The sequence below is a fragment of the Budorcas taxicolor genome, chromosome 17 (assembly GCF_023091745.1).
Source record: "Budorcas taxicolor isolate Tak-1 chromosome 17, Takin1.1, whole genome shotgun sequence".
Classification (NCBI taxonomy): Eukaryota; Metazoa; Chordata; class Mammalia; order Artiodactyla; family Bovidae; genus Budorcas; species Budorcas taxicolor.
In genome coordinates, this window is record NC_068926.1 from 35,320,018 (window position 1) to 35,336,990 (window position 16,973).

General features: G+C 41.1%; 2 protein-coding genes across 3 annotated transcripts; one reads left to right on the forward strand and one right to left on the reverse strand.

Annotated features, from left to right (window-relative positions):
* Positions 1–378: 378 nt before the first annotated feature.
* Positions 379–11,805, reverse strand: BBS12 (Bardet-Biedl syndrome 12). Of its 2 annotated transcripts, none has more exons than XM_052654790.1 (4): positions 11,690–11,805; positions 4,751–4,813; positions 4,297–4,327; positions 379–2,580 (listed from the first exon to the last, which is right to left on the reverse strand). In XM_052654790.1, exon 4 carries the CDS (start codon positions 2,562–2,564, stop codon positions 435–437), a length of 2,130 nt encoding a protein of 709 aa, XP_052510750.1. In that variant the 5' UTR covers positions 2,565–2,580; positions 4,297–4,327; positions 4,751–4,813; positions 11,690–11,805; the 3' UTR covers positions 379–434. The 2 variants fall into 2 exon arrangements, with proteins under 2 accessions (XP_052510750.1, XP_052510749.1); XM_052654789.1 differs by having other exon boundaries at positions 11,662–11,769.
* Positions 11,806–12,947: 1,142 nt separating this feature from the next.
* On the forward strand, positions 12,948–15,475 carry LOC128062452 (centrin-4). The gene is made up of 6 exons (XM_052654929.1): positions 12,948–13,003; positions 13,281–13,287; positions 13,322–13,462; positions 14,333–14,461; positions 15,068–15,205; positions 15,386–15,475. Exons 1-6 carry the CDS (start codon positions 12,948–12,950, stop codon positions 15,473–15,475), a joined length of 561 nt encoding a protein of 186 aa, XP_052510889.1.
* The last annotated feature ends 1,498 nt before the right edge of the window (positions 15,476–16,973 follow it).

Here is a 16,973-nt window from a genome sequence, read left to right on the forward strand (position 1 = left end):
CACAAAGAACAAGTGTTTCTGCTTACTATAAAAGCAGTGGCAACCCCAAGCTCAGTGTTCTTCTGCCCTAACACACACACTGAGTGTGCTGGTTTCCATCAGTGGCCCTTTTGTTGCTCTTGTGGGACTTAGAGAAATGGGGACCTGACATAGACCAACCCAAAGCTCTGGGTACTGCTTTTGCTGTGAATAGAAGTCCTGTCTCTGATCCAAGCATCTTGTGTATTCTGTAGCATTCCATGAAAAGTAACAGGCTAACTTGTGAGATTATAAGTAGGGCAAAATCTCATATCCTGTATAGTTATTGACACATATCAATTATCTTCTTCTTGGTAAAAGCTGACATTTCAGACACTGAGACTTAACTACTCGAAAATTTATTATTAGCATGACATGCTACCAAAGACAATTTTCCAAAGACTTAGCCAATAACTTTACAAAAATAAAAAGCCTTCTGCTTCCTGTGAACTTTTCTGTGTGTGTGCAAGTCCAGTGATAATTTCATTGTCTGTCTGAAGTACTAACAGTACTAAATCCAGAGCTCGGCGCCATGCCTCAATCTTTGGTGTAACAACGTCATAAACTCTTGGAATTGGTTCCAGCTTATCTGAAATGCCTGAATTTAAAATTACACTATTAAGTTTACTATATTCATTCAAGATGTAAGATGAAGGAGAGCCAGAGTCTGCAGCATTTTGTAGATGACACTGAATGGACGTAGCAGCTTCAGAGTCTGAGGAGTAAACGGCAGTGTTACGCAGGAGAGTTGAGAGGTAACTGTGCCATCCATCTGCCAGGCATTTAAGCACCGTAGGTCTGTATAGTGCTGCAGATGAGGCCAGCCAAGAGGAAGTGTTATGCAGCCACCCTGAAGAGTCTTGATCTCCTTTATTCACAGACTGTCCCGCGAGACACTGAAGATGGGCAAGACACAAAATTTCAACTGCGCCACCTCCAAGAAAGACCTTTTGCTCTTTCAGAGCGTAATACAGACGAGAGGCACAAGTCCAGAACCTGTCTTCTTTGGTTTGCATCTGGGCAGTGACTGGGCTAGTCAGCACTACTGTAACCAAATTAATTCCTTCTGTTTTTAACATGACTGCCGTTCTGCTGACCCCATCTACAGTGTCTGAGGGAACGCTTCTCCACATGGTTACAGAGACCCCACTGCCCACACAGTTTTCATTCACGTGTGTGAGGTAGGCCACCTGCACTGCTCCCGAAGCCTCTGCGAAAGCCTGCAGCACACTGTCATGCACCGATCCAATTACCAGCCGCTTACTATTTGTGCATTTTTCAGCTAGGTGTTCAGACACATTTCCTCGTGCCAGGACAAGGTTCACGTTGAACTTGATTAACACCCGTAATACATGATCTGTCCACAGTTCTTCTGAGCTGTCTTGTTGAACCTTGACGCTTTCTGACACTGTTTTAATATTTGCAGGCTTATTAAATCCCAGATGGCGGTAATTCTCAGTGAGGTCACCCTCAACAAGAACTACACGGACCAGCTCATTCTGCAATTCCTTGACCAGAGTAGCACTGGACATTGACACAACGGTAATGTATCCTGGACAGACACAAGACAAAGTGTCAGGTAAGCCCGGTAAGCAGCAGGTGAAGATTCTTGAAATGTCAAAGGGGAATAGCACGGTACGGCTGCCTTGCTGAGTGCCTGCATTCTGATGCTGCAGCCGTACTGCTTCGTCCACTAGCCTCATGCTGCTGGGGTCTCCGTGACTCAAACCCACCTCCAACTCTGCCAGATCACTACATCTGTAAGTCTTTGGAGCAGCTGCACTAAGTTGTTCTAGAAATCCACCTGACTTGCTTATCCACTGATGATGATCTGTCCTACTAAAATGTCTACTGTGGGTTAGGACTGACTTTCGGCAGTGGGTGTCTGCAAGCAGGTTGTTTTTCAGAGTTTGAGGAGTTCGTGATGTGTTCTCATCTGCTTCAAACTTAGCCTGAAGCCTAAACAGCTGAGGTGATTTAACAGGTCTCCCAGAAAGACTGCAAAAGGCCAGTGACTGAGAGGCAACATCTTTGAGATCATGCTCTTTCTGGACTAAACCAGTACCTGAAGGGATCTGTAGAGAAGGGTACAAGCTGACACTAAGTCCAGAAAACGTTTCTGTGCTGTCTATATGGTCATATACACTGTGGACAGGTACTTGAAGGGATTCTACCTCTTCAATGCATGAATTCAAGCCTTCTGACATCACAGACACTATTAATGAAATGGGGACACCCAAATGAAGACATTCTTCGGCAGCACTGCTCCATGCACCAACAAGAAACAAAAGAGTACTGGTTCCAGTTCTGTATGTGTTGTTTTGTGCCTGAATTGCTTCACTGAGAAGTTGTCCCACTGCACTGGTCAAATCCAAACTTTCAAGAAGCCTTACTGTTGAGCTAATTAACACACTTTCATGGCACTCTTCATCTATAATAAATTTGGATGATTTTACTGGGCCTAGGAAAGTCCTTCCTGTTTCGGCAAATGAGGAAAGTTGTTGCAGTCCTGTGTGCCTTCTTTTGTTTATGACCCTGCAATCCATCACCAAGAATCATCATCTGCAAACAAAATGAAAACTTGGAACTTTATTCAGGGTAATTCAGGGTTCTAAAAGATGCTTATTAAAAGGAAAAATAAGATATAGTTCCTGCTTTTGACGAGTTTCTGATATATGTGAGTGAGTGAGTGAAGTCGCTCAGTCGTGTCCAACTCTTTACGACCCCGTGGACTACAGCCTACCAGGCTTCTCCATCCATGGGATTCTCCAGGCAAGAATACTGGAGTGGGTTACCATTTCCTTCTCCAGGGAACCTCTAAGCCACCAGGGAAGCCCCTCTGATATATGTAGTTTCCATTAAATACAGCCAGTGCAATAACACAGCATTAATGATAAAAGCATGGGTGTGTGGAGAAGGAACACTTCACTCAACGGGGGAAGTGGATTATAAAGCAGGCAAGAGGCAATACTTCCAGAAGAACGTAATGCTGCACATGAATAATCTGAAATAACTAGCAAGCTGAAGAAGTAGTAGTAAATGCACTGTATGTGACAAAAACAATTTATTGGGGTAACACACATAATTTAGTTTCACAGGAATATAAAGCAAGTAGTAAGACAAAGCGATAGAAGGAAAGAGGCTGGATCATGAAAGGTAGTAGGCGCCATGTCAAACCTGATCCTACTTATCATGGGAAATATGGAAGTGTTTTAAGGGGAGAAGAAGAAGAAACACCTTGATGTAGTGTTTGAAAGCACATACTCTGAATCTAGAAGTCTGGGTTTGAACTTGTCTCTACTGCTTAAACTGTGTGGCCTTCAGCAAGTTTCTTAACATCTCTGCCCTGTTTTCATATCTGAAAAATGAGGATAATAACAGAATCTACTTCACAGGGTTATTATAAGGTGTCAAGTGAGTAGACAGTTCTTAGAATAGTCCCTGGCACATAATTAGTGCTTATGAGTACTTGCAATAATAATAATACATTTATAACATAAAATTAAGCAAAAAATATTAAAAATAAAATTAAAGAATATAAAAATAATAACTTTATTATTATTAGTGCTCTGGATATATTACCAGACTGGTAACAGTGTAGACCACTGATTGGATGGGTGCCAGACTGGGGGCATGGAGGCCATGGTTATCCAGATGACAACTGTGCAAGAGGGATGGAAGTGAAAGGATGGATTTGGTTATTGATTAGAATATAAAGGTAGGGGGAGCAAGTACTATTTAAAAGGAAGTTCAAGAGCAATTAGACTTTTTCACATAATATTTCAGAATTCACATCTAAAATTAGAGGAAGAAGTTATAAGAGGAAGTCTTTAGTCCAATAAAAGAACTTTTTAACAAAGTACCCTCTAATTGAAAAACCATCTGTAATAAAATAACCTGAGTTGTGAGGTACGAGCACTTAAAGTACTAAAGCTAAAACTGTAGATAACATACACTTCTCTTCCAACTCTAAGCCTTTAATTTCTTTAACTATATATTTTTATTACAATCTTTTAAATTCAAAATATCAAAAAGCAAACAACTCTCAGAGTTTTGCTTTTCCTCTAAAGCTGGTCTTGACACTGGTATAGTACCTATACTACTGAGATACATCTCTGAAGCTGAAGAGTACCACAGTTCAGACACAACACAGGATCAGCAGGAAGCCACAGCACAACTGATGCTCAACAGCAGCTTCCTACAGGCTTTCAAGGGCTAAGGAGAAAAGCCAGTACAGCCAAGGAAAATATATTAATACAACAAATTGTTTGAACTTGCCTTCAAAACCTCTTCTGTGAAATTTTCAATTCTGTAAAATAAAAATAAAACTCTGATATATTCAGTTATGTCTCTAGAGAGCATGCTGAGACCCATCCTGTCTTACAGTTCCCTCATTTTACCATATTTCTGCTGACCTCTACCCCAGACAGGGAAGACTGAAGGCAAGAGGAGAAGGGGCAGCAGAAGATGAGATGGTTAGGTGGCATCACTGACTCAATGGATATGAATCTGCACAAACTCCGGGAGATAGTGAAGGACAGGGAAGCCTGGCGTGTTGCAGTCCATGGGGTCAGACAAAGAGTCGGACATGACTTAGCGACTGAACAACAACAAACCCATGTATCAATTCTCTACTTATCCAGTCTGAATTCCCATTTGCCAGTTATTACACTCACTCTCCAGTATATTCTCCCTCAAAGCCTTTGTCTTTCTTTTGGTTCATCTTACTCACCTTGCAAAACCACTAATCTTGATGAAATCCAACTCTGTCTACTCCATGCTTACATTGAGGCAACTGAAAATAAACAGAGAAACAAACAACCATGCTGACTGGCGTCATTTTAAGTTTATGACTTCAAACTGTAAATGGCCCTTAATACTGCCTGGCAACCCATTTTTGTAATCCATTTTAAAAAACTGTTATTAGGTTCTATTTTTAAAAGTTTCATTTACCACTGAGTACAAAGGATATTTCATATTTCTTCTAAAAGCTTTATGGTTTAAAAAATTCATCTAACATAAACCTAGCCATTTAAAAGTATACATTTCGGCAGCATTTTGAACATTCACAGTGTTGTACTGCTGCTGCTGCTGCTGCTAAGTTGCTTCAGTCGTGTCCGACTCTGTGCAACCCCATAGATGGCAGCCCACCAGGCTCCCCCATCCCTGCGATTCTCCAGGCAAGAACACTGGAGTGGGTTGCCATTTCCTTCTCCAATGCATGAAAGTGAAAAGTGAAAGTGAAGTTGCTCAGTTGTGTCCGACCCTCAGTGACCCCATGGACTGCAGCCCTCCACGCTCCTCCGTCCGTGGGATTCTCCAGGCAGGAGTCCTGGAGCGGGGCGCATCGCCTTCTCCGGCAGTGTTGTACAATCACTACCTTTATCTTGTTCCAAAACATTTCCATCATCCCCCAAGAGAAAACCCTGTGGTGTTGAGTAATCCTTCCCTGTACTTGCAGCCCCAGCAGCTACCAACCTGCTTTGTGATCTCTACAGACTTACTTATTCTGGATATTTCATATAAACAGAATCATGTAACAAGGGACCCTTGGTGTCTGGTTTCTTTCACTTAGCATCATGCTTCTGAAGTTCATCCACACTGGAGCATATGCCAGTATTCCATTCCTTTTTATGTAAGTAGGTCAGTGGCTATCATTTTGTTTATACATTCATGGACATTTGGATTGCTTCTACTTCTGGATTATTGTGAAAAGTGATACTAAAACATCTGTGTACAAGTGTTTGAGTATCTGCTTTCAATTCTGTGGGGTAGGTACACAACTAGGAGTGGACATTTGCTAATTCTGTATGTGTTTCTGTGGAACTGCCAAACTTTTCTGTGGCACCCAAACCATTCCACTTTCCTACCAGTAATGTACAGGCCTTTAAATTTCTCCACACCCTTGCTCTATTAGTTTCCTCAGTCTGCTTTACCAAATTACCCACAAATGGGTGGCTTAACAACTACACATATTTACTATCTCATGGTTCTGGAGCCTAGAAGTCTGAAATTAAGGTATCTGCAGGGCCACACTCCTTCTGAAGGCTCTAGGGAAGAATCCTCTGTGCCTCTTCCAGCCTCTGGCTGTTCCCAGAGGTGCTTGGCTTTGCCAGCACGACGCCAATCTCTGCTTACCTTTCGCACTGACTGCTTCAGAAAAATTTGTTGAAAAGATAAGCTTGAAAAGCCAAAACTTGCCGTTTGCTTTTGTTTTTCATTTCTAACACGTTTTGGGAGCTTCCTAAGTAGGAGGCAGTTTACCTGCATCACAGAATGTAGTCCTCACAACAACAATATGATTAACCTATTACTGTACTGTAATTAACACACACATATATAAATATACTACCATTAATCTATTTTAATTATGTACAAAATGAATAATAATTAAATAATATATTAAATTTTACAGCTAGTAAGTAAAAGGTTAAGAACTAAAATACAAGTTTGTCTAATGCCTAAGTCCCAGGTTATTAACTACTATACAGTATTGCTTTCTGGGGGCCCCTCTACCCAACAGGATAGTAACTCACTCTCTTTTGTAGAATCTTCCACTGCACTTCCCACTTCAAAGCTTTTATGCTTTCTTCCAAGCCTTGTTCATACCCTTAACATGGATAGGCCTTTTCTTTTTTTTTTTTCTCTTAGGTGTCAGTGTCTCTGTTTATGGTTTCTGCACTATGCTTTCTATACTGTTTGTTTACTTGGCTTTGGGCATGTGGGATCTTTAGTTGGAGCACAAGAACTCTTAGTTACGGCACAGTTCCCTGACCAGGGATCGAACCCAGACCCCCTGCATTGGGAGCTCAGAGTCTTAGTCACCAGACCACCAGGGAAGTCACTCTATACTATGTTTAAGTCACAGAATGTCACTGACTGTAACCATGCTGTGCTCAGTTGTGCTTGACTCTTTATGAATCAGAAATGGCAACCCACTCCAATATTTCTGCCTGGGAAATCCCATGGACAGAGAAGCCTGGCGGGTTACAGTCCATGGGGTCACAAAGAGTTGGACATGACTGAACGACTTCACTCACTTTAATCCTTTCCCAATACAGTCTAATCATTTCATTCCACTGCTTAAAACCTCCAACCTGGAAAATAAAGCTTTTATACCTGTCACAAGAGTCCCTTATAAAAATAATCTGAAATCCTTTCACTCCTCTGTTCAGAATTCTGCAAAGCCTTCCCAATTTACTCAAGCAGAAGTGAAAGTGAAAGTCCTTAAAGTGTGCTAAGAATCTGTACTCCCCTTTACCTCTCTGTCTCCTACTACTCTATCCCTTGACCACTCTGCTCTGGCCTCCTTTCTGTTCCTGGAACATGTAAGGCATGCCTCCTACTTTAGTGTTTCTGTTCTGCTGCTTCTCTCTTTCTGGGATGCTCTGTTCCAAGAAATCTATGGTCTCACCTCCTTTATATTTATGCAAATATCCCCCTTTCAAGGAGGTCTATCCTGAATATGCTATTTAACAATGCAAACTCCTCTTTTCCCTTATGGAAATCCCTACATTCTGGACTCCCTTTATCTGCTCTAATTTTTTTCCCATAACATTCAGTTCAATTCAGTTTAGTTTAGTCGCTGTCGTGTCCGACTCTTTGCGACCCCATGAATTGCAGCACGCCAGGCCTACCTGTCTGTCACTAACTCCGGGAGTTCATCCAAACTCACGTCCATCGAGTCGGTGATGCCAACCAGCCATCTCATCCTCTGTCGTCCCCTTCTCCTCCTGCCCCCAATCCCTCCCAGCATCAGAGTCTTTTCAATGAGTCATCTCTTCGCATGAGGTGGCCAAAGTACTGGAGTTTCAGCTTTAGCATCAGTCCTTCCAATGAACACCCAGGACTGATCTCCTTTAGAATGGACTGGTTGGATCTCCTTGCAGTCCAAGGAACTCTCAAGAGTCTTCTGCAACACCACAGTTCAAAAGCATCAATTCTTTGCCAGTCAGCTTTCTTCACAGTCCAATTCTCACATCCATACATGACCACTGGAAAAACCATAGCCTTGACTAGACGGACCTTTGTTGGCAAAGTGATGTCTCTGCTTTTGAATATGCTATCTAGGTTGGTCATAACTTTTCTTCCAAGGAGTAAGCGTCTTTTAATTTCATGGCTGCAGTTACCATCTACAGTGCTTTTGGAGCCCCCAAAAATAAAGTCTGACACTGTTTCCCCATCTATTTCCCATGAAGTGATGGGACCGGATGCCATGATCTTCGTTTTCTGAATGTTGAGCTTTAAGCCAACTTTTTCACTCTCCTCTTTCACTTTCATCAAGAGGCTTTTTAGCTTCTCTTCACTTTCTGCCATAAGGGTGGTGTCATCTGCATATCTGAGGTTATTACTATTTCTCCCGGCAATCTTGATTCCAGCTTGTGTTTCTTCCAGTCCAGCGTTTCTCATGATCTACTCTGCACAGAAGTTCAATAAGCAGGGTGACAATATACAGCCTTGACGTACTCCTTTTCCTATTTGGAACCAGTCTGTTGTTCCATGTCCACTTCTAACTGTTGCTTCCTGACATGCATATAGGTTTCTCAAGAGGCAGGTTAGGTGGTCTGGTATTCCCATCTCTTTCAGAATTTTCCACAGTTTATTGTGATCCACACAGTCAAAGGCTTTGGCATAGTCAATAAAACAGAAATAGATGTTTTTCTGGAACTCTCCTGCTTTTTCCATGATCCAGTGGATGTTGGTAATTTGATCTCTGGTTCCTCTGCCTTTTCTAAAACCAGCTTGAACATTTGGAAGTTCATGGTTCACATATTGCTGAAGCCTGGCTTGGAGAATTTTGAGCATTACTTTACTAGCGTGTGAGATGAATGCAATTGTGCAGTAGTTTGAGCATTCTTTGGCATTGCCTTTCTTTGGTATTGGAACGAAAACTGACCTTTTCCAGTCCTGTGGCCAGGCCTATCACCTTATAAAATAGTACAGTGTACTTACTTAATTTACTATCTATTGACTATGTCCCTCTCTTGGAAAAGTAATTCCTAGGAGGGCAGTTTTAGTCAGTGATGTACCCCATATACTGAGAACACTGTCTGACATATTACAAGTACTCAACAACTATCTGACAGGCAAATAAATGAACGGTTTTCACCACATTTATTATCTCACATTTGAGTACAGACGTGAAACAAGATTAAACAGATGCCATTGTCAGCATTCCTCAACCATAAATTTAAGTTTAAGCCACCCTTAGAGTCAACATAATTCTTACTTGGCACTTAGTTGAGGCCCTTTAACTGCTTCCAAAATGTTCCTCCTTTACGTGGTTGTCAGCATTAGCTTTGAAAAACACAAACCTAATCAGATCATTCCACTGCCTAAAAACATTTATCTTAGAAAAAAGAATCTTTATTCCTAGCTTGATATATCTGACTTCCAGCTAATTTATAAGACTAATCTCTTCCACCTTTCCTTATAAACCCCATGATCTTACCACACTACAACACACATGTACATTCATTTTTGCACATGTTATACTCTACTGTGAATATCCTACCCTTTCTTCACCTTGGCAAATGCTATACATCTTTCATGACCTAAGGCAAATGCCTCACTTTTTTGGTACTGCTGCTGCTAAGTCACTTCAGTCGTGTCCGACTCTGTGACCCCATAGACTGCAGCCCACAGGCTCCGCCATCCCTGGGATTCTCCAGGCAAGAACACTGGAGTGGGTTACCATTTCCTTCTCCAATGCATGAAAGCGAAAAGTGAAAGTGAAGTCGCTCAGTCGTGTCCAACTCTTAGCTTCTTCCAGTTCCTCAAGGAGTAGTAGTACCTCCTTCTTGGGCTGCCAAAGTACTTTCTATATGCATCTACTAAGGCACTTAGCATCCTGAACTAAAAATGGTATGTTGATGTCTGTGCCTTTCTCCCCCACTACTCTCTAGGTTCCTTGCCTGCTTTCATCTTTATACTCTACACTCAGTTTCTTTCCAACTCACCCAATAAATGGCATAGTATGTGATATACAGAAAGCATTAAATAAATTTAGTAGATTTAAGAGTGATATGGGTTTAATATTTTTTCTAGATTAATATTATTAATGTTCTAGACTAAAATTAGATTAGTAAAAGCTATTTTTCAATGCTGAGTACTTCCTAAGACCTAGAAACTGCAATCTACACCCATAATTGAAAAATCATTTTCACTATAATATCCCAAATATAAAAGCCTAAATTATAAAATGATGCAAAAACAGGTTAACACATTACTCAGTCTTTTAATTGCCATGAGATCAAACTTGATCCAGCCAAGTCTAAAAATTTGAATTGTTTCTACTTGGTCATTATTCATTTTTGATTTCAGAAATCCCTTTAATACTAGTTGTAAAGATGAAGTGTATGTTCTTGAAACCAATCAAGAGCAACTTTCTCAGTGAGCTTAATGGCCTGAAATATCCATATACAGTATAGTGAAGTGACTAAACATTTTACTTAGTTCACAAACTATCTTGAATTTGCATCATTTTAATTTCCACTGGGGTAACTTTACACATAAAAATCACTTCTAACATTAGAACAGCCCACCTATTTTCCAGAATCCTAATGAGTTGTTTTTTTCCAGTCAATGATTACAGTGCTTGTAATTTGCCTGGGATATAATGTAAACAAAACAAGATGTTGGCTTTGGAAAACGTGCTGTTTCTACTTACTGAAATAGAAGTGATTTGGGAGATTACTTCGAGAATATACTTTGCACATTTTTCTTTCCTTACCTTCAAGAAGATAAGGGAGATAAAGGGAAAACCCTATGCAAAAGTTAATTCTTCCTGAACCCAGTGTTGGAGAATCCAGTATGATTTTTGGAAGTTACTCTAGAGAAGGCACTGCAGGAGGTATAGAGTCCAGGCGTGTAAGCAAATAAGCGTTACAAGTTTTAAGAGACTATCACCTCTTCATTCCTACCCCCCAAACTTAAGCTGGCCCCTGACTAGATTTAGACCTGGGCTGAACCAGTAAGTCTGGCCCTCTGGACAAGAATTTGCTTTGGACATCTAAATCTCGACGGTTACTGAGTCAAATGGATTATTAGGCTACCTATGCTGGACTCAAAGTGAGGATCTATGCTGGAAATGGTTGGAAAACCGGCCAAATTTGGCAAAAAAAAAAAATCTTCCCAATGGAACAGTTGAATGTGATAATGTAGTTGGTGGTGGTGGCGGTGGTGGTGGTGGTGGTGGTGGTGGGGTGTGTGTGTGTGCGTTTTGGGGGTGGGGGTGGGGCGGTAGAAAAGGCTGATAGCGATTACACGTGAGTCCAACGTGCAAAGAAACGCTACAACACAGGTAAAAACTCTTTCCTATGCTGGGAGTTTTCAGGTGAATCCCAAGGGCCCAGGCACACAGCACGCCTCACCTGGAAAGAAATGTTGCCAACTAGGCGAGAATACCGGCAAACCACTGAGGAGGGAAGCGGTTACAAAAGTCAAGGCCCGCACACTGTGGAGGCTGAGGGACGTCTAGCGGCGCAAGCAAAGGGCAGTCCCCTTCGACTCTGGTAATCTGGCCGGATGGTAAACCTAAACCTGGACCAATTTACCAGGCCCTAGGGCCTCATCCTTTCCTCCAGGCCCCAAAGGGTCAGAAAAAGAAACAAGAGCTCCCTCACGTCTCCACCAAAGACTTACCATTTGGTAGAAACACCTCCCTACTAACCTCGCTCTCGTCTCCATCCCTACGAGACGCTCGCCGACGTCAGGCTGGCACTGGGAAGCCAAAACGCCAGGGTAAAGAACCTTCCCTTACGCCTCGTATTTTGCGCAAGCGCGCAGCGAGCCCAGCTGAGCGGGCTGGTAGTTTTGGTTGCTAAGAAACCAGAGGGAAAGTTCCGCTTAACGGTAGGCGGGTAAAGGCAGACCATTACGCTATTGGTAGAGACCAGAGAGAGGGGGCGGGCCTCGACGGTCTTCTTTTCTGACTATTGGGTGAAACAACTGTCAGTCAGTGGGGGCAAAAAGCCTGGATAGGCGGGGCTGCAGGAGAGATCAGCGAAAGCGGCCTTAGCAACGGTTTGCGGGCGGTGAGCTACTGTCGGACAGCTCGGCTGGCGGGTAAAGCTGGGAGGTGCCCGCCGGGGGCGCCTGTTGGAGACATGGTGAGTGCGAGAGTGCAACTTCTTACTGGGGCTGAGACTGAAGTTTCTCCCTGAAATAAGGAAGTTTTGTTTGGTTTTTGAAATGGATTATTCGCCTCCTTTCTAAATTATCCTCGAGTGTCATTAGTAACCCCTCCATTCGTCGCCGAATAGAAGCGCACTGTCCGTAGCTCTAGGAACGGAAGAGCGGTTCTCCAGTTTATTTTTTCCCCTCTTTAACCCCAGCAACCGTCTTACCAAAGGCGTTGGAGACAGGAACCACTCGCTAGCCAGAAACGAGTTGAATACAGAGAATAAGAGGCTTTAAAACTGTTGAAGAATATGGGCCTCTAGGAAAGACATCCGGAACTCTGAAAAAACTGGACGGGGAAGCTACGACCTCTGCTATTGGAACTACTGAAGACGACACCAGTGTAGCTGCCGTCCAGGGATGAAGAATGCGCTGCTACCACGACCAACTCTTAAGATATGTGAAGCTGGTGTCTAAATACACAGCGACCAACTCTTAAGATATGTGAAGCTGGTGTCTAGATACACAGCGACATGGAATCTCTGATACTACTGCCTCTTATCCCAGAGCTGAAGACAAGATACTGAAATGAGGCTACAGCAGAAAATGGCAGGAAGAGGGAAGATGACCTCCATCTTCCCTGGATATTGATAATTGGTCCAACCTTTATTCTTCTCCAGATCCCTGGAGTAATTTTTTTGACCTGAAAAATGTATTTTTTTCATTTCCCAGTCTGCAGTATAGAAAAGTATGTGAGAAGGTGGGAAAAGATACGATGTTTCAATTAACCATATCTCACACATTTTATTATGAGACGTACAGGCACAGATGAAAGTAAATATGTCTTAAACACTGCTGTTCAGATGTACCAAGGAAGGCCAATTTTTTCCCATATAACATCTACTATTCTGGCATGTCTTCTTTGCCTTTTCTGCTTCTCAAAGGGCACTACGTTGAAAGAAAAACCCAAGATGTTAAAAAGAACCAGGCTTTCCAGCAAGGTATATATTTATAACTAAAAGCATAAATGTTAGCAAAGGGAAAGGGGAAAATTCTTGAGGTTCATTATATGGAATAGGATGCTTGACTATGTCTATTATATTTAGTTAGTCCATTAATTCTGGTTCTGGTACTTCTGCCAGTTACACAGTTTATCTTTCACCCACATGTGTATTTATTACAGGCATCCAGACCAAGTTCAGACCAATGGAAAAAAAATGCAGCAAAAATTGAATTGAATGAAACTCAAAAGCAAGAAATTAAAGAGGCCTTTGATTTATTCGATGTTGATGGGTCTGGAACCATAGATGTGAAAGAACTGAAGGTTCTGAAATTACTTCTAATTCTGAAACATTTGAAAAACCTTATCATTGATTTGTTGCAATCTTTAAGTCTTTCATTAACAGTAGCTTTCTGAAAGCTTGATATAAAATCTCTTTTAAGTGCAGACACCTACCCCTTTAGTGTATAGACCTGGCCTGCACTAACCGAAAGAGTATCTTATTAAGCATTTTACTCTTGTTTTATGAATAAGTAGGTCAAAGCCTTGTGATAAAGAACCTGCTTCCCAATTCAGGAGACATAAGAGGTGGAGGTTTGATCCCTGAGTCGGGAAGGTCCCCTGGAGGAGGGCATGGCAACCTACTCCAGTATTCTTGCCTGGAGAATCCCATGGAGCCTGGCGGGCTACAGTCCATAGGGTCGCACAGAGTCAGACATGACTGAAGTGACTTAGCACTCACGCACACAGGCCAAAGCCCATCATGAGATTGGAACCTAAGCATGCTGACCTGACTTTCTAGGTTTAAGCTGCTGCTGCTACTAAGTCATTTCAGTTGTGTCCGACTCTGTGCGACCCCATAGACGGCAGCCCACCAGGCTCCCCCATCCCTGGGATTCTCAGGCAAGAACACTGGAGTGGGTTGCCATTTCCTTCTCCAATGCATGAAAGTGAAAAGTGAAAGTGAAGTCGCTCAGTGGTGTCTGACTCTTAGAGACCCCATGGACTGCAGCCTACCAGGCTCCTCCATCCATGGGATTTTTCCAGGCAAGAGTACTGGAGTGGGGTGCCATTGCCTTCTCCAAGATTTAAGCTAGTCCAGAGTGAAAAAGAGAGACTCTAGGAATTAACAGGTAATCTAAGAGCTAGGAATGAGACTGTGGCCTATTATAACTTATCTACTTTCTATTTCAGATTGCAATGCGGGCCTTAGGATTTGAGCCGAAGAAAGAAGAAATTAAAAAGATAATAGCTGAAACTGACAAAGAAGGAATTGGCACCATTAGTTTTGAAGAATTTTTTGCCATAATGAGCGTAAAAATGGTATGGTAGTGATTTTGTTTTTCAGTGAAATACAGCAATAGCCTTCTACATTTTTTGGCTGGAGCAATCAGAGGAAAATATACCCATCTTTAAAGATGGGTAGTATTTAGACAGATAGGAATAACAAGATTAAAGACATTTTCAGGGTAGTAATGAAGACTGTCCAGTGTGGGAAGAGGATTTTTGTTAGGAAATAATAAGGATATTTGGCTGGATAGAGAGAATGGGGCCAGCATTTTGAAGCCTTGAAATCAGCAACTTATTGCCTCTTTTTCTCAGGCATAATCCTAGAGAGCACTGAATGAGACAACATCCCTATTGTCTTAGAGCTTACATTTTTGATAAGGGAGCTCAGTTACCTGAGGTCAATAACAGATAGATTCTCTTTGTCATTCTGTGGCTCTTCCACTTAAATAAACCCTGAGTTTCAGTACCTTGAGGGAAGATGTGAATGCACTGGAATAACTGCCAAAAGTCAGAAGAGCAGTAAATAAAGTTCAGTCTACCTGCTATATTTCTGTTTTAGATCTCAAATACCTATGCATCTAGACTGATCAAATAAATAAATGAAAGACTAATGACATTTAGTTGTTTCTGTTTTTAAAGAGTGAAAAGGATGAAAAAGAAGAAATACTGAAGGCTTTCAAATTATTTGATGATGATGATACAGGAAGTATATCACTGAACAATATCAAGAGGGTTGCTAAGGAACTAGGGGAAAATTTAACAGATGATGAACTTCAGGTAAACTTCACTTATTTGTATAATTATAATTTATAATTATACAATTTATATAATTTTTAGTTATATCCTTACTTTGGTTATATTAATTTAAAATTTGGTTTTGAGTGTGTATTTGAATGTTCATTTATATCATCCCTTTTTAGTAGATTTCACATATCCTATTTACCTTTCATTTTACAGGAAATGCTTGATGAGGCTGATCATGATGGGGATGGAGAAATAAACAAGGAAGAGTTTTTGAAAATGATGCAAAAGACCACTCTTTGTTAATGCTGTCTTTTGTGCCTTCTGGAAAGTTGTTAACAAGTTTGTATTTGTTGTAAGTTCCATAATAGCTGAATGTATTCATTTTCAGTGTTTAAGTTTATATACACAAACTCTTGATGTCTAATCCATGTGAGAAGTTACATGTTGCTACCAATATGTTGTTAAATCTATAACATCAAGAAATAAAATGTAGTGACTTCCTTAAACTATGAATCTGAAGAACAGTATTAATTACAAGTGCTGTTTTGGAGCTCCAGGTTCTAAAACTTAGATTTTTTTTTAATTTATGGAAATTGGCCCCACATCATATGAATTTGGCAATCCAGCCATTACTTTCCCTATTATTTCCCTTTTGTGCAACTCTAAAAATGAACATTTGCTTTTTAACAGATTATTCAGATATGTAAAGTCTTAAATAAAACTGTCTGGGAGCTTCATTATTTGCTAATTTGCTTCTTATAAGGAAATTTAAAACAGCACTTATATCGTCCAGATTTTCCTACACATTTCTTTAATAGCTATGTCCCTAGGACAGGTGCTAGAGATTTTACTTATGTTGTCTCAGTTACTATGTAGAAGCAGTACTAAACTCACACACAGTATTAACTCCATCCTACTACATATGAGAAAACTAAAGGTCAGAGAACTTAAATTTTAAAATTTCTAAAGATCTCAGAATTCACTTTTATCCCAGAACAAATTAAAACTTACCTGGTTTTCCACATTTTCCTTCCTCTCCTGGGAGCAAAATCAAATCCAACAGTAGAGAGACAATTTAAGAACCTTCCATCAAGGTGGTTGACATTAGAGTGATGCTTACTAAAAGAAAAATCATCTCAATCACTAATCAACATCGAAGATTTTTGGATTGTCTGCTAGTAGAAAGGGTTATGAAGGATCCAATGAATTAGATGTGGATCTTACCATGTCTAAGTTGGCTGGTAGCTCCTGTGGTAGGCATCTTCTGAAGTGGTTCTCAATGACCCTAGTTTCCTGGTATGCCTGCCCTTGTGTAATCCCTTTATTGAGTGTGGGTGGAGAAGATCTAGTTAATGGCTACTAATGAACAGAATATGGCAAAAATCATGGGCTGTCTCTTCCAAAATTAGGTCTTAAAAGCCTGTGACTTCCCTCTACTGGCACTCTCTTGCCTTGTTTTTTTTTTTTTTTTTTTGCTTGCTCTGGTGAAGCAAGCAGCTGTGTTTTGATCTGCCCTATGAAAAGGAACACATGGTAAAGAGCTAAGCATTGGAGGAACCTAGGCTTTCAGTCTGTCAACAAAAAAACTGAATCCTGCCAGCAACCATTTGAAGGTGCTTGAAAATAGATCCCTCTCTAGTTGATCTTTGAGGTAGACTGCAGCACCTGTTGGCACCTTCAGTACAACCAGTGAGAATCCCTGAAGCAGAGGATTCAGTTAAGCCATGTCTGAACTCCTGAACTTCAGAAACTGTGAGCTGATAAAGGTTATTTTAAGCTACTAGGTCTTGGAGTAATTAGT